At 51.1% G+C, this 27,096-nt stretch overlaps 2 protein-coding genes across 26 annotated transcripts in view; one reads left to right on the top strand and one right to left on the bottom strand.

Moving 5' to 3' along the window:
- LOC102165484 (gasdermin-A-like) lies at nt 522-17,570 on the top strand. Of its 2 annotated transcripts, XM_021088921.1 has the most exons (11): nt 522-787; nt 861-959; nt 8,708-8,928; nt 9,447-9,636; nt 10,475-10,646; nt 13,839-13,944; nt 14,295-14,342; nt 15,191-15,363; nt 15,715-15,856; nt 16,288-16,361; nt 16,863-17,570. In XM_021088921.1, the coding sequence occupies exons 3-11, from the start codon at nt 8,712-8,714 to the stop codon at nt 17,127-17,129; spliced, it is 1,389 nt and encodes a 462-aa protein (XP_020944580.1). In that variant the 5' UTR covers nt 522-787; nt 861-959; nt 8,708-8,711; the 3' UTR covers nt 17,130-17,570. The 2 variants fall into 2 exon arrangements, with proteins under 2 accessions (XP_020944580.1, XP_020944579.1); XM_021088920.1 differs by having other exon boundaries at nt 524-959.
- The window catches only part of FAM49B (family with sequence similarity 49 member B), a 167,259-nt gene continuing 162,623 nt past the window's right edge, over nt 22,461-27,096 (bottom strand). For all 24 annotated transcript variants that reach the window (XM_021088605.1, XM_021088623.1, XM_021088609.1 and 21 more), the window contains 1 exon segment: nt 22,461-23,207. In XM_021088605.1, the coding sequence (XP_020944264.1) occupies nt 23,144-23,207 (64 nt within the window). In that variant the 3' untranslated portion in view covers nt 22,461-23,143.

Genomic DNA, 27,096 nt, shown 5'->3' with positions numbered 1-27,096 from the left:
CCATCACTACATGTGGAATCTAAAAAAAGGACACAGATGTGGCTCGGATCCCGAGGTGCTGAGGCTGTGGTGTAGGCCCCTGTCGCACACCTCTCTGCGTCAGGGTCAGAGGCCCTCCCCAGGGCACTGCTTCCTACGGTATCTGTCTTTCCTGAGGTTTATGTCTACAGTTCTTGCTGATGCAGGGTTTCATTTGACATTCAGCACATTTAAGACAAAACGAGGCCCTTAATAAACTAACAAACAAACAAACATTTAGGCGTTCCCATTGTGGCTCAGTGGACTCAAATCTGACTCTGAAATGTCAGGATGCAAGCTCGATCCCTGGCCTTTCTCAGTGGGTTAAGAATCTGGCATTGCCTTGAACTATGGTGTTGGTCACAAACGAGCTCAGATCTGGCGTTGCTGTGGCTGTGGCGTAGTCCGGTGGCCTTAGCTCCTATTTGACCCCTTACCTGGGAACTTCTGCATGCCGAGGGTTCAGCCCTTTAAAAAAAAAAGGATAAAATGTGGGCGAGGTAAGGTAATCTTGGTGACTGGAAATCCAAGAATCAAAGACCTGTTCAGCCAGTTCTTTTTGTGTTGGGAAAACATTGCTTCAAGAGATCTACCTTGCTCAGAGTCAGCCCCGCAAATATATAAGTGAACGTTGCCTGAATCTCCTCCATCGACTTCTGGCCGAGAACGACTTAAGAGCCTGAGGTTCCACAATCCAGGACTCAGCTCCCACCCGGGTCTCCAGGAAGGGAGGAGAGCCCATCACACGCTTGCTTCTCTTGGATTCCAGGTTGGAAACTGAGTCAGGCACCTAGCAGCGGAGAGAAACAGGGATCAGAGTCCAATTTATCTGTTCTCTGCAGTCTGTCGGAGAAACTCTGCTGGACAGCAAGAGTCTGAAGATTGGACGGGAACTGACTCACGTGGAATCTTTTCACGACAAGACCAAGTAACAGAGTCTGGTAAGTTCTACCTGGGAAACTGGGATGAATAAAAAGATCCTATGGCCAGAGACGGAAATGCTCAGGATTGGTTTGGGAAATGAGTACAAGTGTTTTTGCTTGGGAGTGTTGTTGTGTTTTCTTTTCCCAATTTGACCCCAAAGAAAAGTACTAGTTCTTACTGAAGTTTCCATTAATAAAGGAGAATGCCTGATAATAACATTTAAGCATGTAAGGCTAAGGGATATATATTTTTAACTTTTTTTTTTAGGTATAATTGATTTACAATGGTTGTGTCACTGTCTGCTGTACAGGAAAGTGAGCCATTTATATATACATTCCCTGGCTTATATTATCATGGTCTATTCCCAAGAGATTGGATATAGTTCCCTGTGCCCTACAGTAGGACTTTATTGCTTATCCATTCTAAATGGAATAGTTTGCATCTCCTAACCCCAAACTCCCACTCCAGCCCACTCCCTCCCTTGGCATCCACAAGTCTGTTCTCTATGTCTGTGAGTCTGTTTCCGTTTTTTAGATGGGTTCATTTGTGCCATATCTTAGATTCCACATTTAAGTGATATCATATGGTATTTGTCTTTCCCTTTCTGACTCACTTCACTTAGTAGGAGAATCTCTAGTGGCAACCGTGTTGCTGCAAAGTGGCATTGTTTCATTCTTTTTTATGGCTGAATAGTATTCCACTGTATCTTCTTAATCCATTCATCTGTCAATGGACATTTAGGTTATTTCCATGTCTTGGCTATTGAGAATAGTGCTGCTATGAATATAGAGGTGCATGTATCTTTATGAATTATAGTTTTATAGGGATATATGCCCAGGAGTGGGATTGCTGGATCATATGGTAGCTCTATATTTAGTTTTCTGAGGAACCTCTATACTGTTTTCCATAGTGGTTGTACCAATTTACATTCCCACCAACAGTGTAGGGGGGTTCCCTTTTCTCCACACTCTCGCTAGCATTTGTTATTTGCAGACTTATTTTTTTGCTTTTTTGGGCCACACCAGCAGCGTATAGACGTTCCCAGGCTAGGGAAGCCACAGCTGCTAGCCACAGCCATGCCAGATCCTTAACCCACTGAGCAGGACCAGGGACGGAACCTGAAACCTCATGGTTCCTAGTCAGATTCGTTTCCACTGGGCCATGACAGGAACTCCTCCATTGGTAGACTTATTAATGATGACCATTCTGACAAGTGTGAGGTAGTACCTCATTGTAGGTTTGATTTGCACGTCCTTAATAATTAACCCACTAATCGAGGCCAAGGATCAAACTTGGGTCCTCTTGGACGCTAGTCAGATTCGTTTCCACTGTGCCATGATGGGAACTCCTGGTCTCCAACCCATTGGTGTGGATTTGCTTAACACCCAGTCTTCAGAGAGGTCAGTCTGTGCTGGGGGAGGGGCTCAGGAGTCCCAGCTTCCAGGAGTGAGGTCACCTGGCTGCCTGGGGGACAAGAGGAGAGTCAGGCCAGGGCAAGGCCCTCCCTCGGGAAAACCCAGCCACAGGGGTGGTTATTGGCATTGCCAGCCCTGTGCTCCCCCCCAGACGCGGCCTGGTGTTCAGTGCTGCGCCCCTCTTCCCAGAGGCCACGGTCAGTCTTCCCCTCCCCTCCCCCATCCCATCTCCCCTCCTTTCCAAGGTCTCAACCAAGCAGATGAGGGGACAGGGTTTTTTTTTTAACGATGCCCTTGGGTTAAGAGCCCACAAAGATCTTGTGTGACTCATATTTTTTGTTTTCTCCCCTGTTGATAGGCCCTTGGGGTTTTTAGATTTGTTTAGCGGGTGATAATTAACTCTGGGCGCTTAACAGTCCTCCCTTGTCTCATTCCGTCCCACAAAACGACAAAAGGATACCCTCCAGAAGTCTCCTCGGTCCCTGGTGGGGCGCAGAAGGGCCCTGAGAGAGCCCTTCTCATAGAAAGTTCCGCGTCACCTCCCCCTCCCATGACAGCCCGCACCTGTTTCCCCACCTTCTCTCCGAGCTGGGAGTTGTAACCGTGGTCTTTCCAAATTGACTCCCTTCTCCCAGCGCTTCCGTAGCAGGCAGGAGACTAGAAGATTCTTCCTGGGGAGAACTAAGCCTAAGAGAAAAACCTCCTGATAAGGGCCTCAGTTTCCCTAAGGAAACGCACGGCACAGGTTCTCGGCTTTGAGGCTACACGGAAATCAAGGGTCTGCTTTTAAAAATGCTGCTGCCAGAGCCCCACCGCGACAACTCTGATTTGATTGTTTTGCAGTGAGGGGGAGGGGGTTCAGACGCTCCCCAGCTGATTCTAATTGGCAACCAAGTTGAGCACTACCGCCCTCTAGTGAAGCTCGTTGTTAATAACCACCACCCCCCTGCTTAGGGCTTCCATCTGATTTTTGATGCCCCGCTCCAAAACGGGTGCGGACAAGCACCATTCGACATCTGAGAAAGAGATAAGACCAAACAAAAAGCAACTGGGAGGGCCATGCAGAAGGAAGGAAGTATATATGCTGTATTAAAAAAAAAAAATTGGAGTAAATGTCGTGGCGCAGTAGAAACGAGTCTGACTAGGAACCCTGAAGTTGCGGGTTCCATCCCCAGCCTCACTCAGTGGGTTAAGGATCCGGGCGTTGCCATGAGCTGTGGTGTAGGTCGCAGACGCGGCTTGGATTTGGCGTTGCTGTGGCTCTGGTGCTGGCTGGCAGCTGTAGCCCTGATTAGACACCTAGCCTGGGAACCTCCATATGCCGCAGGTATGGCAACCCCCCCCAAAAAAGAAGCAAAAAAAATTAAATAAATTAAAAAATTAACATCCTCAGAAAAAAAATGAGAGTAAAAATATTGCAATACTAAGAGGATTTTTTGGGGGGGGCGCAAACTTGCAGCATATGGAAGTTCCCAGGCTAGGGGTGGAATCATAGCCACAACTGCCAGCCTACACCACAGCCACAGCAACACCATATCCAAGCCGTGTTTTGTCACCTACACCACAGCTCACAGCAACGCCTTAATCCACTGAGTGAGGCCAGGAATGGAATCCACATCCTCAGGGATGTGAGTCAGGTCCTTTACCACTAAGCCACAACGGGACCTTCAAGGAGACAGTGCTGCCTCACCGACAGGGAATCGAACCCAGGCCTCCCGAGTTCCAGGCAAGATCTCTACCTCTGAAACACCTGTACACCCCAGGGAATTTTTGTATGCCATAGGCCCTGCCAAAAAAAAGAAAGAAAGAGATTAAAACTATTATAGTAGAAATGAAAATTCAGTAAAAGTATTAGAGGCTAAAAAACTGAGGAAATTTCCCAAAAAGTAGAGCAAAAAGCCGCCAGATAAACTATAAGGAAGAAAAGAAATCTAGATGGAGAAGTGGATAAAGAAGATGAGGTACATAATACACGATGGAATATTACTCAGCCATAAAAAGGAATGAAATAATGGCATTTGCAGCAACATGGAGGGACCTAGAAATTATCGTGCTAAGTGAAGTTAGACACTGAGACACAAACATCATATGCTATCACTTACATGTGGAATCTAAAAAAAGGATGCAATGAATTTATTTGCAGGACAGAAACTGACTCACAGAGTTTGAAAAACTTATGGTTACCAAAAGAGACAGGTTGGTGAGGGGGAGAGATGGGCTGGGGGCTTGGGATGGAAATGCTGAAAACTTAGGTTGCGATGATGGTTGTACAACTATAAATATAATAAAACTTTTTGAATTAAAAATATAAAGTTTTTCTTAAAGAAATCTAAAAGAGCAGTTTAGGAAACCTAACCTTTGGATAAAATAAGTCCCCCTCACCCCCCAAAAAAAGAGAATACATATCACACACACACACAAATACACCATAACTAGAATACGAATTTCCAGATTTAAAGAGCCCATTGAGCGCCTAAGACAAATACATGAAAATGGGCCCCTACCAAAACACATTTTGGGGGAGTTCTCTGGTGGCTCAGCAGGTTAAGGATCCAAATTGTCGCTCCCTGGCCCACATGCCACTGGCACAGACAAAAAACAAACAAACAAACCTCAGAACATGTGGGACAAAGAGAAAATCCAGGGGGGAAAACAAAGGTTATTTACAAAAGATCAGATATGAGAATGACTTTAAAATATAACCACGCAGCAAACGAAAAGCAATGGAGCATATCTTCCTAAACTTTGATGAAAAATTATTTCCAATCTAAAAGTCTGTATTGTCTTTGAAGATAGAAGGGCATTTTCAAACAAAGTTTTTTTAATTTTTTTTTTTTTTTTTTTAAATTACTCCCCAAGGGAGTTCCCATCGTGGCTCGTCGGGGAAACAAAACTGACTAGCATCCATGAGGATCCAGGTTTGAGCCCTGGCCTCACTCAGTGGGTTAAGGATCTGCTGTTGCCAAGAGCTGTAGTGACGTAGGTTGCAGGTGGGGCTCGGATCCTGCGTTGTTGTGGCTGTGGTGTAGGCCGGCAGCTACAGCTCTGATTTGACCCTTAGCCTGGGAACCTCCACATGCCTTGGGAGGGGTCCTTAAAAGGGGGGGGCAAAAAATAAATAAAATAAATTACCGCCTGTGTTCCCCTCTTCAGAAGATGTAAAGGACTTGATACACCAAAGTGAGAGAGGGAAACACAAGGCAGACATTGGCCCCCGGGAAAGGAGGTTTACTGTGGAAGAGAGAAGGGGCTCCCTGGACGACACTGAGAACCAGAGCAGGGCGGCGCCCTCTGAACGGAAAGGAAGGCTCCAGAGAGATTATACCCTGAATCTGGGCATGAGAGGAGGAGACGTAAGCATTTGGCAGCGTTTGGATTGGGACATAAATACATAAAAAACAGAACAGGAAACGAAAAAGGGACAATGAGCAACCATCGCTGCCCAAAGTTGGCCTCTGTCCGTCACTGCCAAAGAGAACAGTGCGGAGGTGGAGTTTTGGGTGAAGGAGAGAAAGATGCCTTATTGTTTGCGGGGCAAAGGGGGCCACAGCAGTCTATGGCCTTAAAGACGGGGCCCACTTTGGGGAGGGATTGGGAGCTGGTTTTGGAGTTTGGGAGTGACAAATCGGGCCTCAGAGAAGGATGGGGTAGATGCAGGCTTTCCATGTTTTGCAAAGCTGGTGATCCTTCCGGAAGGAAGGCTGCTCCATTAACATCCCTTTGTTGGGGGGTTAATGCTGCAGAAGAACCCAGTTGCCATTGGTGTTCCCTGAGGAGGAGCCGGGACCCTGCCCCCAAGGCTGCACTATTGACTCCAGAAGACTCTTCCCCATCTCCACATCCCCCCCCCAAATTAACAACTTTTTGGAACTCGGGAAGGTCAGGGAGGCCAATCCAAGCCCCTTCTCCAAAAATAAGACATGGGGGCACAGAAATGCTTGTGTGCCCAGGAGGCCCACAGGGTCCTGCTCAGTTTCCCTACCAAAATTCTACAGGAAAGGAAAAAGAATTACAGTTTATGAACAGCTTAGAAGAGTTTACATGGTCACAATCGTAGGCAAGAACAAAGAGAATTGTGATGCTGCGCGACTGAGAGATGAGGAATGGGGCTCGTGTGTGATGGATGTAGAGGAAGAGGGGCTGGAAATTCTCACCTCCCCCGGTGTAAGCTCACCCGTAATGCCTACAGCCGAGTAAGCTTATTATTTAAGAGACCGCATATTGTATCGGTCCACTTAGATGAAATAACTACAACAGGCAAATCCGAAAAGTACACCAGTTGGGCGGAGTGGTTTTAGGGGGTCATCAATAGTCCTCTAAGATTGATGCGAGGGTTCTACAATTCTGTGTCTACCCTGAAAGCAGTTGAATTGGACACTCTCAATGGATGAATTGAATGGGGTGTGAATTACACCTCCTTGCAGCCTTTTAAAAATGAAAGATAACAGCTAGTTACAAAAACAAGCAACAAAGAGAGTTCAAAGTGGTGTCTGGGGGGGGTATCTGAGGTGTAAAAAAAACCCTTTCGGGGCAATGTGATTCTTTAAACTACAGGAAAACAAAGCATAAATATTAGCCTACGTCTAAAGGCCCTTGGTGAAAGCTGGAGAACCACCACGAGTCAGGGTCAGGGTCAGAGGTAGGGGTGAGAGACCCCGCCCTCCAGGGGCCACGACCCTTGGGCAGGGACAGGACTGGCAACCCTGTGGCCCTAAGCAGGGTCCAAGAGAGTCCCTCCGTGGGGCACAGCCTGGGAGCCAGGCCTTGCATCCCACCACGGCCCCGGGGGACAGCCGGCCCGGAGTCTCAGGTAGAGACTGGGGAGGCCAGGGACTGGGGTGATTGATGGAGCGATGGCTGGGGTTGAGGGCGAGGGCGCCCCCCGCGGCCCCTCGGAGGCGGTCTGGCCCCGGGTCCCTCGCCCTCTCCCCGCCCTTCCCTGCTCCGGATCCCTTTCCTTGGAGAGCGTGTCTCTGTCTCCCTCGCGCGCCATGGGGCTGAGTCCCCGCTTGCGGCAGCCCGAACCTCAAGCTGTGCCCCCAGCCCCCCCCCCCCCCCCCCCGCGTGTCCTCTCAACGGTCCCAACCCGAATTCCTCACCACCCGCCTCGAGGGCCTCTTCGCCCTCGTGCTTCTGGCGCCCCCTGCAGGTCCAACGCAGAGCCGTCGGGGGCCACTCCTTTGCCTCGCGTTTCCCCAACGCGTGGTCCCCTTTCCCGGCCCCTTCCTCCATCAAAATGTTCAAAGTTACCGTTTAGGACCGTATTGTCCCACTCCCAACCATCTGTAAGTTTCTCTCTGGCCTTAAGCGTGTTGGTAAACAGACAGCTATACTCAAGTTATGTACTATGACGTTTTCTTAGAGAGAAAAGTTTCTTCTGATTTTAAATAAATTAAAACTTTTTTGTGGGCCCTAGGCACCATGCCTGGTGGAGAAGTGGGCCCCTCACTTCCCTCCTTCCCTACCCCCGGCCCCCAGACAGGCCCTTCGCACCCCCGGATAAAGGTATCAGCTCCTCCCGGCTCCCCCTTCCACACTGGACAGTGCTCGCGGCCGACTGGGCGCCGCTGCTGAAACACGCACGGGTGTGCCCTGTCGCTGCCCTGCTCACACACCCTCTATGGCTCTCCGGCCCCCTCTGCAGTAGGGTGCCCACTCCAAGTCCAGGTACATCAAAGAGTAAGAACAAAAAACTCTGCCTGAGCGGAACCCCGGGGGAGGGAGCGAGGGGGAGGGGAGTTCGAGTTCCCTCTTGGATGCCTCTGCGAAAAGAGCCAATTCTGTGCGTCAGGCGGAGGGAGAGGAGAGAAATCCCTGCTCCCGGCCCGCTCCATCCCCTTTCCTTCTCCCCCCTCTTAAGAGGGTGTCTGGGGCTCAACTGGGAAAAGGAGGAGGGGCCAGACCACAAAGGGTCACAGCCTATGGGCATAAGCCAGCTCCGGTCCAAGTGCTTTACAAACAACACATTAGTCCTGGTCAAATCCCACAGAGGAGGTATTATTATAGGTAATAGCAATCTATAAATATTTTATGTAAATGTGTACGAACTTCCACTTCGAAAATGAGGAAACCAAGGCGCAGAGTAATGCCCCCAAGGAAACAGCTGATCTAAAACCCAGGGGTCCTTGGTCCTGGCGTTTCTTGGGGTCCCAGGCAGGCAGGTGGGGAGTGATTGGAGGAGTAGTTCTAGGGGTTTCGACCACCTGTGATTCCCGCCTATGTCCTGACCTTAGAACCCAGTCTGTCCAGGGCCCCCCATCCTCAGTGTTAGAAGCTCAGCCAGCTGGCAGCCTTCACCGAGGCCCCCCATCCACAGCCCCGGATGACACCCGCCCTTCTCACCCCTCCAGGAACATGTCATCCCTGTTCTCGAGGGACACCAAGAGCTTGGTCAGAGAGCTGGGCAGGAAAGATGAACTGGTGCCTGTGACCAGCCTGGCCAGTGCCCTGCGCCTGCGCCTCTTCTGCCTGGTGAGGAAGAAGCACAGGCACCACCTTTGCCCTTGGGACACCCTCATCACCACGGACTTCTCCCTCATGGATGCCTTAGAGCCTGGCTCCCCCATCCCAGGTATCTTCAGGCGGGGCTGGCAGGCGGCAGAGCAGAGGGGACAGATCCCGTGGCTGAGAAAGCTGACACCCGCCACCCAGGCACACAGAGGACACCCCCCGCCCCGGTCTGCCTGGCCTGGAGCCTCGCCGTGGGCACCCCAAGCACCATGCGCCTTCCGTGTCGGGGAAGGAGGAGCCATTTTCTTCCTCCTGTCCCCGCTGTGTGATGAGTAATCGTCATAATACTTTTAGATGCCACAGTGGCTGGCATGGATAAAGCACTTGCTCTGTGCCAGGGGCCACGTCAGCAATTCCTCCGTTAATGCTGAAAACCACCCTTGGGGGAAGACCCTGTCCTTCTTCTGTCCCTTTTACAGATGGGGAAACTGAGGCACCAAGCGTTAAGTGGCTTCTTGCACAGGGTCACACCAGCCACTAAGTGGTGGAGGCCAAACTGGAGCCCGAGGCTGAGGCTTAGCCAGGCTCATCCCCACCTCCCTCCCTCCCTGACTCCAGCCTGGACCTCTGTCCCCACAGAGGTGAGCCGGAGTGAACCCATCCACATCCAGGAGACGGTGGCAGCAGCCATGATGGGGGCCATGAGCATGGGCACCAGCAGGCTGCTGGGGAATGTGACCGGGGGCGGCGTGGCAACCCGCAGCTCTGCCCTGGCTGTGCAGACTCTCAGGGTGTCCCCCAGCACCTGGGAGACTCTGGTGGAGACGAGGTAAGAGCTGCCAGGGCACATCAACCAGGCGGGCTGGGCTGTCCTCTCTGTAGGCGTAGTCCCCCACCCCCCAGCCCGGGCTGGAGGGGAGCATGGGGGGCAGGAGAGCAAAGCCCAAGGCTCCTGCCAGCTTGAGGCCTCCAGTGAGGCCATTGCACGGGGTGGGCTGGGATGGGGGATGAGCAGGGATGAGCAGGAACCCAGAGGCCGAGGGAAGAGACAGCGGGCGGTGGGAAGGGCCCGTGTGAGGTCGGGGATCTCAACTTTTAAGGCCAAGAAAAGAAACAGAAGTGTGGTCGCTGCCAGGCGTGAGGCCACAGGGAGCGGCGGGGACTGCGGCAAACTAGGGGACACACATGCCTGCCTGAAGCCCGCAGCTGCCGCTCAGCTGCACCTGACGGTTGCCAGGCGGGAATGTGCGCTCCGTGGCACTGGGTTTCAAGGGACGTTAGAAATCGTCTCTTGTTTTGGGGTGATACCCACCAGTTTGAATATTATCTCAAAAATTGTAAACACCACATGAGCCAAGGGACATGGGCCTTTTGCCCAGTCGGGCTGGCGGAAAGCCCGAGGAGGGCCCCTGGTTTGGCTGTTTCAAACCTTGTGGGACACGGATGTCTCGGAGTTCCCTTAGTCTCTCCCTTCCCAGCCTCCCCGACCTGACCGGGAACTCCCGTCCCTGCGTGCAGGCCAGCTGCCCGCTGTCCCCTCCCGCCACCTACACCCGCACAGACCCCAGGCTGCCTCCTTCAAAAGGCCCTGGACCCTGGGGACCCTGGAGACACCCCCCCACCAGTCTGCCTCTTCTCTCACGCCCCCCATCCCCACCACCCTGCAGGAAACTGAGGACTCCGAGGCCCTGGTTCCTCAAGGATTTGCTGAGCCAGAAGCGGGAGAGCCTGTACGTGGTGACGGAGGCCGTGGAGGTTATGGAGGCCACCACGCTTCAGAGCCTCAGCGGAGCAGAGGGAGCAGGGCAGCTGTCCTTCCTCGGGCTGGGCCTTCTCAAGGTACAGGGGGGCCACATTCAGGGTGCGGGGGTGCTGAGAGCCACCGAGGAGCCCCCCCAGGCCCCACCCCCACCCGAATGCCAGCCAAAGAGCTGCCCCACTGAAGACCCACGTGCACCAGGAGTGGAGTTCCCCGGGCGCTTGAGTCTTGTGTCGTGGTTCTCAACCCTGCATTAGAATCACCTCCTTTTTGGTTTTTTTTTTTTTTTTGTCTTTTTAGGGTCCCCCCCGGCACATAGAGGTTCCCAGGCTAGGGGTCTCATTGGAGCTACAGCTGGCGGCCTACACCACAGGCACAGCAACTCAGGATCTGAGCTGCATCTGCCATCTACACCACAGCTCACGGCAACGCTGGTTCCTTAACCCACTGAGTGAGGCCAGGGATTGAACCTGCAACCTCATGGTTCCTAGTCAGATTTGTTAACCACTGCGCCACGACGGCAACTCCTGTTTAGGTTTTTTAAAATACCAAAACCCAGTCACACACACAGAGTTTTACCTGGTCTGGACGAGGACCAGTCGCTGGTATTCTTGAACGTTCCCAGGTGATTCTTCTGTGCTGTCAGGGACGGTATCATGAGGTAGAGGGTTTCGCATCAGTTTTGGACCCAGGCATGTCTGGGTATGAATCTCTAGCTCTGCCTCTGGCTGGTTGTGTGGTCTTGAGTAGGTCGCTTGACCCTCGGAGTTTGACTTCTCGGGGCTGCAGAATCAGTGTGCGGATTAAGTAGCAATGTGAGAAAAGTGCCTGAGATGTACTAGGTTCTAATACTGTTTTCTTGGGAGTTCCCCTGTGGTACAGTGGGTTAAGGATCCAGTGTTGTCACCGAAGCGGCTCAGATCATTGCAGTGGTGTGGATTTGACCCCTGGCCTGGGAACTTCCACATGCTGCAGGTGCTGCCAAAAAAAAAAGGACCCTGTTTTCCTTCCCCCCACCTTCAAACCTGCACCTCACCAGCTCTGTTCTTCGGTCATTCAGCACCCACGGATCTCTGGTCCCCACTGTGATGCAGGAAGGCTGGGCCCCGCACTGGCATTTTAGGACTCTGGGGCTTGCATCTCCCACAAATCAAGTTGCACTCACAGCATCACTTCTGGGCCCCACCTTTCACCATCCCCAGGAGTGCAGGTGCGTACTCGTCACCTGTAGGCCAGTCTCCCGGCCACCATGCTGAATACTGTCCAGAGTGAGAGCACTGTGCAAAATGCTCTCACCCTTCCTCCTGGTGGTTCGGTCTGGTAGGTATCATGTGTCAGGTTTTCTAGGTGTGGAAACTGGGGTTCAAGGAGGTTAAGCTCCTTGTTGGGGAACACACAGCTGGTGAATGGCGGGGGGGGGGGCAAAACCTGGGCCTTTCTGTCCCAATGCCCTTGTGTTCAATCAAGCTGGTGAAACTGCAGCCCCGCCTCTGAACACAGCTGAGTGGCTTTGTGATTGTGGGTTATCTGAGCAGGTGTCAAGTATGCAGACTCGGAGTTCCCATTGCGGTTCAGCCAGCTAAGAAACCAAGTAGCATCCGTGAGGTTGCGGGTTTGATCTCTGGCCTCACTCAGTGGGTTAAGGATCTGGCATTGCCATGAGCTGTGGTGTAGGTCACAGAGGCAGCTCTGATCCCATGTTGCTTAGGCTGTGGTGCAGGCCGCAGGTGCAGCTCTGATCCCATGTTGCTTAGGCTGTGGTGCAGGCCGCAGGTGCAGCTCCGATTCGACCCCTGGCCTGGGAACTTTGATATGATTCAGGTGTGGCCCTAAAAAAAAAGCAGGCAGACTCACCCACTTTTCAGTTGTGGGAAAGCGATAGGGAGTGATAAGGGGGGGGGTGATTAAATATTTATGGTTGATCTCTTATTGTATGGAGGCTGCAGGTGTGCCATGGAATTGGGTTCAGTGTGGGGTGACCAACCTTCCCCTTCCCAGTTTGTCTGAGACCAGGGCCTTCCCAGGACATAGGACTTTCAGCAAGAAAACCAGGAGAATCTTAGGAAAACCAAGACAGTCACCCTCGCGGTGAGAAATGAAAAACCCAGAGTGACAGTCCTTCCAAATAAGAAAAGGATCTCTCTTACAAAAAGGTCCAGATGGGACCCAAGGGCTGCCCTGGGAGATCATTGTTATCAGAGACCTAGCTCTTTCTAATTTTTCACTCTGCCATCCTCAATTGATGGCTTCTGCCGCATGGACCAAGATGGCTGCTCTGGCTCCAGTTATCACGTCCACAGTCCAGCCAATAGGAGGGAGAAAAGGACTTGCACATACCCCTTCTGTTTGCACCCCACTGACCAGAACTTGGCTCAATGGTCACATCTAGTGGCAAAGGAACTGAGATTCATGGTATTCAGGGCAGCCATGTGCCAGGTGAAAAGGAGAGGTTCATTCTATATGAACGTCCCCAGGCTAGGGGTCAAATCGGAGCCACAGCTGCCAGCCTACATCACAGCCACAGCAACGTGGGATCCAAGCCACAGCTGTGACCTACACCACAGCTCATGGCAATGCCAGACCCCTGACCCACTGAGGGAGGCCAGGGATGGAACCCACATTCTCAGGGATACTAGTTGGATTTGTTACCACTGTGCCACAGCAGGAACACCAATTCTATTACTGCTGCTTTTTAGTAGCAACACTGTGGGAGCAGGGTGATAACAGTGCCACCCCTGGCCCCACATCAGGAGTCCCAGCTGCCAGGGGCACCCCCCTCCCTTGGCTGCCCCTCTGCACCTATGTTTCCACCTGCCGAGTGAGAGAGAATGACAGGGAGATCACTTGGGGGTTCTCCAGCTGCAATGCCCCAGGATTCCATCTCAGCCCTTTCCAAAGTGAACACTCCAAACTCTGGACAGTGCTTAGTAAGGCAAAATAAAACTCAGCTCTTTATGGTGGGACCTTTTAGAGCTTTTACTGTGCCCATGTGTATTGCTTTGACCCCAGAAGTCCTTGGAGTTTTGGAAATCTCTCAAGTGCAACACATTTTGCAGAATGTTGTCCTTGCTGTGCCCAAGCGTCCCCAGTCCCCTGCCTTTGGAGCTTCCTCTCCCCTGCAACCCCAGCAGTTCCTGGTCAACAAGAGAGAGCCTTGCAGTCGCTCCCGGCTGTCACCCCCTCCATCCCCTGCTCCTGTCTCCCCTAAGGCTCTTCCCTGCAGGTCCTGGAATCCCTTGCGGACTTGCCCTGTTCTCCCTCTTCCTTCCCAGCTCCGGGGCCAGGGCACCGTAGCCAAAGAGAAGATGGTGACCATCCCACAGGGCACCGTCCTGGCATACAGGGTGCTGCAGCTGGTGATGGAGGACGATCGCTGGGGTACGCGGGGCTGGGGGGCAGCACAGCGGGGACGCGACTATCCCTCTGGCTGGACTGGGAGAGGGGCAGGAGGAAGAAAGGGAGGCTCATTCCCTGCGGGCCTGAGCAGTCAGCCAGCAGGAAGCTCCTAAAGGGACCTGCCTTTCCTAGAGGCTGCTGAGGCGGCTGTAAGGAGGGGCTTACGACCCAGCCTGTGCCCCACTGGCCCTGGAGGCGAGGTCGGGGCACTTGACCAGAGGCGGGGTGGTGTCATCTAATTAGCGCAGAGAATCACGTGGACCAGGGGTGCTCCTGCTCATCAGGGGCCAGGGACTTTTCACTTTCACTTTTCCCACCCATGCTCCGCACAGCTGTTCGGCACCTGCCTGAAAGCAAGCCCTGCAGAGACACCAACAGAAGTGAGTGACCCCGCCCTGGCCCACACACCAGCCAGAAAGCACTGCTTCCCACAGAGACTGCCCTGACACCGTGGTTGGGGTCCCTTCCCTCTACCAGGTGGTCACGCAGTTCCCTCGCGGGGGAGGGAGGGCCGTGTGCTGTCTCCCTGGGATGGAGATGACCTGGAAAAACCAGGACCAGGCCGTGGGGAGAAGGATGGCAAGCGTGGGAGTCACACCCCCACACCCCGGTCCACCACACACCTGCATTGGTTTCCCACCCACAACAGGGTGTTGGGGGGGGCACTTGTCTTACCAGGCCGGGAAGATCAGGGATGATGTCTGGACTGCGTTTGGCGCCTGGAAGGGTCTCAAGAGAGCTTGTATTGTTAACAGGATGGGAGTGGGAAGAAAGGAGCACCTGGCCACTCTGCCAGATCCACCCTCCCACCTGTGAAGTGGCCTGAGAAGCCCGGGCTTAGCTGTCCAGTGGGGCCATTGGGCGAAGGCGGGGCTCAGCCTGGGGGTCCGAGGAACAGACGCAGAGCAGGTCCTCAGGCAGAGAAGTGGCCGTTCTTGGAGCCGAAGCATCAGCCTTGGGCAGGGTGACAGGGGAGGGGCAGAGGCAGAGGACGAGGAGAGTGAGGATGGGCAAGGAGAGACGTGCGTGGCTGTCCTGCGGTAGGTGCTGGGTAAATGCTTCCAGAAGGAAAGAAGGGAAGGGGGGAGGGTGGGAGGAGAGGTGAGCACGAAAAGGCGTGCTCTGCCTGAGGCCAGGTCTGTGACAGGCTCAGGACATGGGGGCCTGGCTGGCACTGGGCAGGGAGCCTGGGCACAGGAGCCAGCAGATGCCAATCCCTCTCCTGCAGGCCTAACCGTCAGGAGCCTGGAAGAGAAGCCCAACTTCCGAGACCTGCAGATGTGGGCAGGGGCCCAGCTGCGCAACCTGGCCACGCTGCCCCTGGAGCTGCGGCTCCCGCTGCTGGGCGCCCTCCGAGAGCTGCTCCAGGACCCTCGGGCACTGCAGGAGCTCGAGGATATGGTGAGGGGCCCGCCCATTGGCCAGACCCGGGCTGGGGGCTGGCACCCAGGACAGAGAGGGCTGGGCTAGGGGGCTGAGAGGCAGGAACAGGATGTGCTCTGGGTCTTGGTGGGGCACAACCTCAGATGGCCCTGGGGTGAGTGGGTGCTGCCTGTGCCAGCTATTGTGTCAGAACTTCCCTGGGCTTTTGCTCCGTGAAGCCTGAGCCTTGGGTCAGTGTTGGCATTGAAGCCAGGCTCTTCCCAGCCCTACAGGGTGTGGGGACGGGAGCTGGGGTGGTGGAGTGTGTGGACAGAGGGCAGAGGGGGCCCACAGCTGCCTCTCCATGTCCTTCTCACTGCTCCCCTGCAGGTGGAACAGGCCCTGGACACCGGGGTGCTGGGACAGCTGGATGGCCCTGGGGGCCTCGTCCTAAGTGCCCTCCGACACCCCTCAGGCAGCCTGTCCCCCTTGAAAGGCAGGGCCGTCCTGTGTCTTCTCGGAGCGCTCGTAGGTAAGAGGACTCCTGGGGGTGGGGTGGGGGGTCTGAGAAGGACACTGTCTGGGTTGGGTTCTCGTTGCGTTCTGCCATGAGTAGCCTGGGGGAGGTCGCCGTATCCTGCATAGGAACCAGCTCAGAGAGCCACTGGGCCTGCAGAGAAGCTAATACACACGAAAGCCCTTTGTAGGCGAAGCCTACCAGGCACCCTTAAAGGATGGCGTTTTAGGAAAACTGAGGGGACAGAGTGCTCTTACTGCAAACCACAGAGCACTTCCTGCCTTCCAGAACCTCCTCTGGAAAGAGGGCCCAGAGATACCTAGCACGACTTCTCCCCACCTCAGGTCTCGGGTATCCCAGCCTTTCCTCTCGGGGCTTCCAGGGCCCAGCAGGAGGGTCACAGGTGCCCCAGACCCTCGGTGCCCTCACCTCCCGTCTCTCCTTAGCGCTGGGTGACACCCAACATTGCCTGCTGGTCCAGTACCTAGAGAAGGGGATCCTGCCACAGCAGCTGGAGCTGGTGAGTGCCCAGGGTGGAGTGTGGGAGCAGCGTGTGCTGGGCTCTGACCTCTGTGCACCCAGGCCCGTGGGCTGCATTCCATCCTGCCCGGGTTTATTCACTGGTTGTGTTGGGCTCCTACCTGTGCCTGGCCCTCTGCCAGGGCCTGAGAACAGAGGTGGGCAAGGCGGCCCCATCCCCACAGGCTGGTCAAGGTGATGCAGACAGCGCCTGATTCAGCTTGTGCCCGTGGCTGTGGCGGCACTGAGACAGGCTCAGGGGCGTTACCCAGAGCGGTGACCCCCCCTACATGGTTCATGGATTAACAGATGAAAAGATGGGGGGGCGGGATCCAGGCAGAACAGCATCTGCAGAGGCGGGGGCACTGGTGGTTGGCAACTACTGCCTCCAGGGACACAGGGAAGGGCACATGTGGGGGTGTTACATGGAACCACAGTTCTGCAGGGAGCGAGGCCCCGGGGCTTGGGAAGCCTGTCTCTTCATCCTGGTGGCTCCTTGCAGGTCGCCAGCATCTTGGAGCCGAATTTTAACTGCACGGAGGAAACAACAGTTTTCCTCCCACCGCAAGTCCTCTCGTCCCTGCAGAGTGAGGACGCGGTCCTCACCCGGAGCCTGGTGGAGAGCTGTGGGCTGCAGCTGGGGGGGCCCGGCCACCAACTCGCCTGGGACCCTGACGTGGTGCCACAGCTGTCCGCACTCTATGTGTCCCTCGCCGGCCTGCAGCTGCTGGCGTACCCTGGCCCTGCGGCCCTCCAGGCCAGTGCCTGAGAGGGTGCCTCCCTCTCCCTCCTGGAGGGTCCCAGCCATCCTGACCCGGGAGCTGCTGGCCCAGGGCCGCCTCCACGCAGGGCCCAGGACCAGTTTGCAGCTGCCCCTCCAGCGGCCACAGGGGACCACAGCCGGCTTGCACACCCTCCCCCCACGTCAAGACAGGCCCCCAGACTTTAGTCACCCATCCAGATCTGCAGGGGCACCCGTTAGGTTAGGGTCCTACCTCGGATCAGGATTCTTCCTTGAGAGGCAGTAGAGGCAGGTTCCAGAACAGCCGGGGCTCCACCACCGACAGCTGTGTAACTCTGGGCACGTACCCCCTTTTCCTTCGCCTGTAGCCACCCACCCCCACCCGGGAAAACGGGCTGATAAGAATCCCCAGTTCATAGGATTGTAGTGGAGATTTTAAAAATTGGACATAAAGTGCTCAGAACAGTGCCTGGCTCTTGGCTATGATTGTGTGATATTGCTGTTAATTCTGGAAGAAGCCGCCAAACCTTGCTCCAGGTTCGCAAAGGACTTGGGCTACCTCCCCTCATTTCCAGCTCCCTGTGGCTCTCCTTCAGCCTCAGTTTTCCGTCTATAAAATGAGAGCGATGGGTCTAACTGTTCAGGTGTCACCCAGCTGCATGGTTCAGGGATTCCACTGTGGTCAAGGGCTGTGCGTGTTTGTGTGAGCAGCGGGGGGAGTGTGTATGCGTGCGTGTGTGTGTGTGTGTGTGTGGAGAGAGAGAGAGAGAGAGAGCCTGAGGACATGTCACAGTCCCAGGTCTGTGCTCTTCTCAGCAGGGCGCACCCACACAGAAACCCACCTCAGGAAGAAGCACTCACAGGCAGACAGGCCACTGGTCTGGCCCACTCGCAGCAGGATCACTCGATAAGTTTTCCTCTACTGATAAAACCTATCTAACCATCAAAGCAATGGTCACTGTAAAAAAGTTTCAGAAAGGCAAAAAGAACATTTGAATCTCCTTAATTTCGTTCCTTGGAAATAACTAATATTGACATTCCAACCCTTTCAGTATTTCTTCCACACATTCATATAAATTATCTTGCAGAAAAACTTGGTAACTTGAGTTTCATAAACTTGCTTTGAAAAAAACGTAATACAGGAGTTCCCATTGTGGCTCAACAGCTTACAAACCGACATCCACAAGGATGCAGGTTCCGTCTTTGGCCTCGCTCAGTGGGTTAAGGGTGGTTAGTGGGTTAGGGGCTTTTCTGTGAGCAGATGCAGCTAAGATCCTGAGTTGCTGTGGTTTGTGGTGTAGGCTGGCAGTGGCCACTCCGATTCTGACACCTAGCCTGGGAGCTTCCATAAGCTGCAGGAGTGACCATAAAAAGACCAAAAAACCCCATAGCATATCATGTGCAAGCCATTAAACCTTCTCTGTAACATGAGAAGTGAGGTTTTAGGCAAGGGGATCTTTGCAGACCTCACACCAAGCCCTGCAAAGCTCTATTCTGGAAAAAAGGCACCCGTGTCACACTTGGACCAAATTTAAGCATCTTCAGTTCTGTCTGGAGAGACGGACACGGGCTCCTCCTTGTGGTGAAACCAAAAACACAGATGCTCTCCACTCTCGCCGGAGTTGTGCAGTCCAGCAGATCAATCAAGTCTTTTCGTATCATGCTCTTAATGGCTCAGAGATGCCTTTTTAATAATCAATCAGTGAGCGGCAAGCAATTTAAAAGGGATTAATGTTTAACTCACGTGTCTTAAAGGGCATTAAACCCACTTTCCTTTCCCATCCCCTCACCTCCTGCAGCCGCCCCAGGCCCTCCGACCACCCCTCCAACCTGCTTCTCCATAATCCCTCCCACCTCCCCTCCCCCCATGCACCCTCCCTGCTCTGAACCCCGTTACACAAATTGGCAAATCTTCTCTCCCAGCAAGAACCTTGCCTTTTGCAGGGGAGGGAATGGACGTCCACTGGCAACGACAGGCTTCTCTCTTGCGGTCTGGTGAACCCAGTAATAAATGCTGTTCCATAACACATACGTTTTTAAGTTCAACTTTCTTGAAAAGTAATTTTGCCTGAAATTAGAGGTGGTCATAATTGGAACCAACAATCTAATTAAACTAGTCCTAGAAAATGAGGGTTCTATCATCATCATTAAAGATGGAGAAAAATAATGTAACAGAGCGCGGGTTCTGAAACCAGTAGATTTAGACTGAACGGTGGCTCTGGCTGTAGCTTTGTGACCGTGGGCATTTTTTTTTTCTTTTTTGTCTTTTTTTGCTATTTCTTGGGCCGCTCCCACGACATATGGAGGTTCCCAGGCTAGGGGTCCAATCAGAGCTGTAGCCGCCGGCCTACACCAGGGCCACAGCAACGCAGGATCCGAGCCGTGTCTGCAGCCTACACCACAGCTCACGGCAACGCCGGATCGTTAACCCACTGAGTAACGACAGGGACCGAACCCGCAACCTCATGGTTCCTAGTCGGATTCGTTAACCACTGCGCCACGACAGGAACTTCCGTGGGCATTTCTTAACCTCTCTGAGCACATTTCCCCATCTGTAAAACAGGGGTAACAGTGTTTTGGCGCCGGTGTTTGTGCCCTTTGAATAGCACGCTTACATACAGTGGTTTCCTCCCTTTGCAGGGCCCTTGGAGCGTCTACCCATCAATGCTCACAGGATGATCCTTGTCCGAAATCTGAGTCAGGCACCCCAAGAGCTGTGCACTTGGGGCCAGCAGCAGATCTGGCATCTGGGCTGCCTCGTGGTGTGGGGGTCTGAAGGACGCCCATTCTCTATGCATAGGCACCTTTGGCCATCCTGAGCGGCTCTCCTTTCTCGGGACTTTACAGAAGCTTGTGGGGGCACATCCTGGAAGCCAGTGTTACCTTAGCAGCTATATCCAGGTCTGAGGTGGGACCATGGAGATTTACAAATGGGGAAAAGGGGGCCCAGGGAAGTCATGAAGTCAATGAAGGGCAGGAAGGGGACCAGAACTTGCACAGGGAACTCTTTCCTCCACAGGGACTGTCCTGAGGTCCACCCTCCACACCCTGCCCCTCTTGCAGCCTGTCACTGCCAAGTGCCCCCTGGAGGAGCATCCCCCACCCCCCACGCCACCAGGAACAAGGATGCTCGATCCTCTTTCCTGATGAGCCCATGGCCAGCCTCACCATCTGTTCTGAGGACAGACATGAATAGATCAGGTCTGGGAGGCGATTCTCTTTGGCTCTTTGAATGACAAATATTAGACCTAATTAACTCCATTTCCTGCAGCAGAGATGGCTCCTTGTATCACACTGCAGCACTGTGGTTCTCAAAGAAGCTGCTCTAGTAACTAGAGATCAGTAAATTCTTTCTGGAAAGGGCCAGATAGTAAATATTTTAGCCTCTGAGGACCATATGGCCACTGTCACAAGAATTCCATTCTGCTGCTCTAGTGCAAAAAGTAGCCAAAAATAATAAACAAATGAGTGAGGCTGTGTTCCAATAAAATTTTATTTATGGTCACTGAAACTTCAATTTCATGTATTTTACACATGCTACAAAATATTATCTTGACTTTTGACAACCTTTGAAAAATGCAAAAACTGTTCTTAATCCACAGGCTGTACAAAACAGGTGGCGGGAGGCCTGGCTCACAGACGAGTTTGCTAAGCCCCGATCAGAGGCGGGGAGATCTTTCCACTTAGGCTCCAAAGTGCAGATCGCGAGCTATGGTACCTACAAAGGTGGCATCAGTGTTGCTCTGTCTCCTTCAACTTACATTCCTTCACTCTGTTCAAACATTCGCACTGGCACCCATTTAAATTCAGGTACCAGGCAAGATCCTTGCGACACTGAGCCTCAGTCATGGCTCCTCTCTCAAGTTCACATGGTATTGGAAAAGAGATCCAGTGCCAACAGCCGAGGTGTTGGATGACATACTTGTAATTAGATTTTTAGAGCACTGGACAAACCACCCCAAACTGGGGCTTAGAACAAAAATTTATCCTCACAGTCCTGTTAGCTTTAAGTCTGAGACCAAGGTGTTGGTGGGGTTGCTGCCTCCAGGAGGCTCTGAGGGAGAATGTTCTGTGCCTGTCCCCAGCTTCCGGTGCCGCCAGCAACCCTTGGCTCCTTGTCCAATAGCGCCTCCATCTTCACACGGCCCTCTGCTGTGTCTGCTTTCCCTTCTTTTCCCATATTGAGTTTAGGGCCCCATGTAATCCAGGACGATCTTATCTCCAGATCCTTGACTTAATTTCAGCTGCAAATACCCTTTTTCCAAATGAGGTCACGTTTCCAGGTGCCAGGGCACACGGCTTTGCAGGGGGAACTATTTAACCCATTACGACCCTCTTATTAGAAGGTGGCTAGAAGGAGGTGGCTCAAGTTATCCCAAAGGCTTCATCAAGGAGATGACACAAGCTGGTCCTTGAGAGATAAGAGCTGCCACATGTGGGATGGATGTGAGGAAGGGAATGACAGCTCAGGGCCCAGCCAGAGCCGGTCCTGAAGTGTGACACGCAGGAAACTGCCTGAGGAGCAGGCAGCTGAGCCTGGCAAGGAGTAGAGTATGGAGTCGGAGAGCGAGACAGAGGCCAGAGAGGTCGGCAGGGCTTCCACCAAGAGGGCACTAAGCCAGGTTCTGATGGATTTTCCCCCATAGTTAACCCCTGACTGTATTACAGGTCAGATACTCGTATTAAACCAGCACGGCTGGACTAGACAATCTCCCAATCAGGACATTCAGATTTCATGATTTAGGTTTTATATTCACAAAATCCTAAGCATGTCAGTTTCCTACCACTAGTGACATCATGGCCTTCCATTTCTCCTGGGAAGGACTTCTTATACTCACTCTCCTCCCCGTATTAAGGACTGTTCTTTTCTCCTAACTCTTTGTATCAAGTTGCTAGTTTCTCACTCCTGGGATCTGCCCATCAAGCAGAGTGTAGTTTTTCTTCTGTTACTATATCCATACAAGAGTAAATCAAGAATAAAAGCCAAGTAATAAACAAGATCACTAGTCTTACTGCACTTCGCAAGATTTAAAAGCAACTAAAATAAAAGAAAGAAAAGGAGTTCCTGACATGGCTCAACGGTTAACAAACCTGACCAGCATCCATGAGGACTCAGATGCAATCCCCGGCCTCCCTCGGTGGGTTGGGGACCCTGCGTTGCCGTGAGCTGTAGCTCCAATTGGACCCCTGGCCTGGGAACTTCCACATGCTGCAGGTGCAGCCCTAAAAAGCCAAAAGAGAAAAAAGAAAACACCCAGCTCTCTCCTCAAAGAAGGGAAAATAATGCAGTGTGTGTATATACACTCTATAAAACATACACGGGGAAAGCTCTAGAAGCACTGGTAAACCAAGCCACACTTAGAAAAATGAAAGCTGATTTTTATTTTATCATCAACAGCCATTCTTTAAACATGAACATGCATACGTAATATTCTACGCACACATCACAGTTTTTAACGTTAGTTAATAAAGGTTAAACACACAACATACATCCTTACAAAAAAAGTCAAAATGCAAACTTAAAACTTTAAACAAAAGTCTTACTAATTTTAAAAAAAGTTTGTGTTGGGTACCATTTGTACAACACAGTTAATTTAAACTTTTTTCATTTTGGCTGCACATGAAAAAAGCGGCAGTAGAAAATAAAGCCATTGAGGGTTTTTAAATAGCAGAATAGGCAGTTTCGCCATGCAGGAGAAGCAATATTAAATATTAGTTTTCAAAAAAAATCCACATTTAAAAATATTTAGTTCAAGTCACAGAAGTTTTCTCAGTAGAGATCCCAATGCAATGCGTAATTAGCTGCCTTAGATGGCCTGTTTGAAAGGAGAAGATCCCTTCAGAGTATAACTTTACTGATTTTGGCACAGAAAAGAAGTCTTAAGAACAAGAACATGATTAAAAAAGAGGGAAGAGGAACAGAGGAAAGAAAGAAAAAGCAAGAGTAAATGAGATCGTAATTGCAATCACTAAAAACTGTGCATTCTCAGTCACTGCAGAATACTGTCTTCTGTCTACAGCAGGTGCTTAGCCCAGAACTGTTATTGCAGCATGGATTTAATCTGCTTGGAGGTAGTCTCATCATTCAAATGTTTTGTTGTGTACCTGAAAGTGGAAAAAACATCAGTTTTAGGGAGTTAAAAAACAAACATAACCCGAATCAGGTTCTATCATTATGGTAAGGAAGCAACTGGCCAGGCAACCTCCTCTCACAAAATCAGGCCTTTTCATTCCAGCTTTAACCCTGTCCAGGTCCTGCCAGCTTATGCCCCCACTTTTAAACAGAATAGTTAACGGCAGTTTAACTATAGAACTACCTACTAAAATGCTCTGGTTAAACTGTAAAGTAAACAATTAGCTGTAACTTCCCACTCAGAGGAAAATAATTGTTGCCCTCTATCAGGTTGGCAAATTATAGCCTGTGGATCAAACAACCCACCACCTATTTTTGTATGGCTTGTGAGCTAAACATTATTTTACATTTTTAAATGGTTGGGAAAAAAAGTAAAAAAACAAAACAAAACAGTATTTCATGTTAATGTGGAAATTATATGAAATTCAAATTTCAGTGTTTATATGTAATGTTTTACTGGAACAGAGCCATACGGAGTCATTTGAACATTGTCTATGGTTACCTCCTTGCTACAACAGCAGAGCTGAATAGCTGTGACAGACCACGTGGCCTACGAAACCTAAATTTTTGCCTGTTCTCTGGCTCTTTACAACCCCTGTTCTATTCTGTATTCAAAGACAGTTCAACTGCTACAGTTCTTTCATATCCCAAAATGTTTCAACTCCCTAAGTACCTTAGTTCCAGGCAAACGTGTTTTGTTATAAGTAGGTGTATGTGTGTGTGTGTGTGTGTGTGCACATATTTTTTGGCTTTTTAGCGCCACACTCATGGCATATGGAAGTTCCCAGGCTAGGGGTCGAATCAGAGCTGCAGCTGCCGGCCTACACCACAGCCATGGCAATTCGGGATCCGAGTCTCGCCTGCAACCTACACCAAGCTCACAGCAAGGCCGGATCTCAACTCAATGAGCAAGGTCAGAGATCAAATCCACATCCTCATTGATCCTAGCTGGATTCGTTTCCCCTGAGCTATGACGGGAACTCCCTTTTTGTTGTTGTTGTTATAAGTATGTAAATGCAAATTAAGAACCTAAAAAAGAATCACTAAGAGTGAAATTATTTTATAAGAAGATGCACCATAGGATTCTTTTTATTTATTTTATTATTATTATTTTGTCTTTTTGCCACTTCTTGGGCCGCTCCCGCCGCATATGGAGGTTCCCAGGCTAGGGGTCGAATCGGAGCTGTATCCGCTGGCCTACACCAGAGCCACAGCAACGCGGGATCCGAACCACGTCTGCGACCTACACCACAGCTCAGGGCAATGCCGGATCCTTAACCCACTGAGCAAGGCCAGGGACTGAACTTGAAACCTCAGGTTCCTAGTCGGATTCGTTAACCACCGAGCCACGACGGGAACTCCATATAGGATTCTTTTTAATAGCAGAAATTCAATAAGCAGGCCTAATATGTGTCAGGCACTGTTCTAGGAGTTTACAACCTATCAGCAAGAGAATAATAATACACTAAAACTACAGACGGGGTATCAGGAGCAAAGGAGAAAAGTACTGGCCGGGGCCTTAGAGACCAGATCCTAGAGACAGGCCAGAGTGCAGAATTTGGAGATTAATTTGAGGGCAACAAAAGCCAGTGGAGGATGTTGAGCAGGGGAGCGATATGTGATTCCACTCTGGCTGTTAAGGGAGAAGAAGCAGCAGAGGGACCAACCAGGGAGCCCGTGACCAAGGCATGGACCAGATTAGGAGTAATGGAGATAGATGCTCAATGCCTGAATGTGGGATACATTACCGAGATAATTCAGAAAGAACTTTAATGCTGATCAGTTAATTTGGCTTACAAGCATTCCTCATACAGTATTTAAGTGTCTCTTTGGAGTTCCTGTTGTGGCACAGTGGGTTAAGAATCCAACTGCAGCAGCTCAGGTTGCTGCAGAGGCACAGGTTTGGTCCCTGGCCCAGCACAGTGGGTTAAAGGATCCAGTGTTGCTGCACTTGCAGCACAGGTTGAAGCTGTGGCTTGGATTCAATCCCCAGCCCAGGAACTTCATATGCCACAGGTGCAGCAATTAAAAAAAGAAAAGAGAGAAAGAGAAAGAAAAATGTTTTATGAACATTAAGGAATACACACAGTGTCTCCATGTAAAGAAATTTAAACTCAATTTTTGTTAGGTCCATTTCAAATAGAAGTAAAAACTGCAGAAAGTACCTAAGCTTAAGTAAAATCTTTGGAGAGGTAAAGTGACAACATATGCTTATCAAGTACCTAATACATCTTCTCTATAATTTACTAAGTCACTTCCATACTGCTCTCATATCATTGAACAGACCTCAGCCTGGAACATAACAGGTGCTCAATGAGTATCTGCGGAAGGAAGACAAGAAGCTAAGCAGCCAGGCTGAAAGAAATTCCCTAAGGGAATATTTTCACCCTAGGTGGTAGGTGATGTAGCAGACTTGATCTTTCTGCTTTACTTCCCAAGTGCAGACAGAGTGTACATATAGCTACATATAATCCTACTGATGTCAGGAAATAAGAATTTTCAGCATCCTTCTCTTCATTTCTGCTGTTTCCATCTCCCTTACACAACTGGACAGTGGGAAGAGCCACGTAACATGGACAAGCACATGTCTATGCAGAGTGAATCATTACTGCTCAGCAGGGGCCAGGCCAGTCCATAAGCAGTGAGCGTTTTCCTCTGCCCAGACCCGAGCTCTTGCTCCCTCTGCGGGACATGATCAGGAGCTTCAGCCCTTCTCACATCCTTTTGGATGGAGCCAATCCAGAGGCATGCCACATCATCATACGCTCATCAAGAAAAGGGGACGTTCTGACTGTGGCTCAGCAGTTAGGAACTCAACTAGTATCCACAAGGATGCAGGTTTGATCCCTGGCCTCACTCAGTGGGTTAAGAATCCAGTGTTGCCATGAGCTATGGTGAAGGTCGCAGACTCAGCTCGGATCCCACATTGCCGTGGCTGTGGTGTATGTAGGCCAGCAGCTGCAGCTCTGATTTGACCCCCTAGCCTGGGAAACCTCCATATGCCATGAGTGCGGCCCTGAAAAAAAAAAAAAAAAAAAGGCAAAACCATCTAAAAACAAAACCCACAAAGTCCTTTTCCAAGTGCACATGACTTCTCTATTGCAGAAAAGCAACTATCATTTACCTTTACTCTTAAACTTAAGAAGACAATTATCTAGCAATAAACCTGAATTCATAGCTCTAGCTTTTGTCCTCTAATACTGAAAGCACCTGGTTCCATTTCTTCACTTATAACATGTACACATGACTCGCTGCTTCCTTATGATCACACACTGTAACTTGGAGGTAGTGTATCACTGCCACAGAAAAGCATTCAAAATAAGCAGTGTATATATGTGTGCAATTATACTCCTTTAAAACTTGGCTCTAAGGAAAATGACAGAGTGAGCATCGCTAATAAATTAGCTATTCACGAAAAAAGAAAATAATGCAGCAAAAAATGTGTTGCACTTTCTAGAGGTAGTAATAACACTAGCACAGCACTGGGGATTCCGAAATACTTTCTTAACAATATCTTTATCCTGAGTGAAGCCTATTCAGGACTAGGCTGGTTTAGTTTGAGCAGTGTTTCTCAAAGTACCAGGATTATCTACATCAGACAGGGTGCTGGCTTCTAAGATGAGATGCCTGAGCCCCCCAGGACCCTGTGAAAAGACTCTCCAGAGGTGGTAAGCTGGGAACCTGCCTCTTCCCTTTCCATCCAGATGATGCCAAAGCACACTAAAGTCCAACCTCACAGTAAACCTACGGCTCAACGATGTAGCATCAGGTACATGGGATTTCTAGAATAAAATCCTAAATTTGAAAATAGATTCCAACATTTATTAGCTATATAATTTTTAAGTCTCTCAAGAGCTTACG

The sequence above is a fragment of the Sus scrofa genome, chromosome 4, assembly GCF_000003025.6.
Source record: "Sus scrofa isolate TJ Tabasco breed Duroc chromosome 4, Sscrofa11.1, whole genome shotgun sequence".
Classification (NCBI taxonomy): Eukaryota; Metazoa; Chordata; class Mammalia; order Artiodactyla; family Suidae; genus Sus; species Sus scrofa.
Note: the sequence above shows the minus strand (reverse complement) of the source record. Positions and strands in the feature narration are given on the sequence as shown.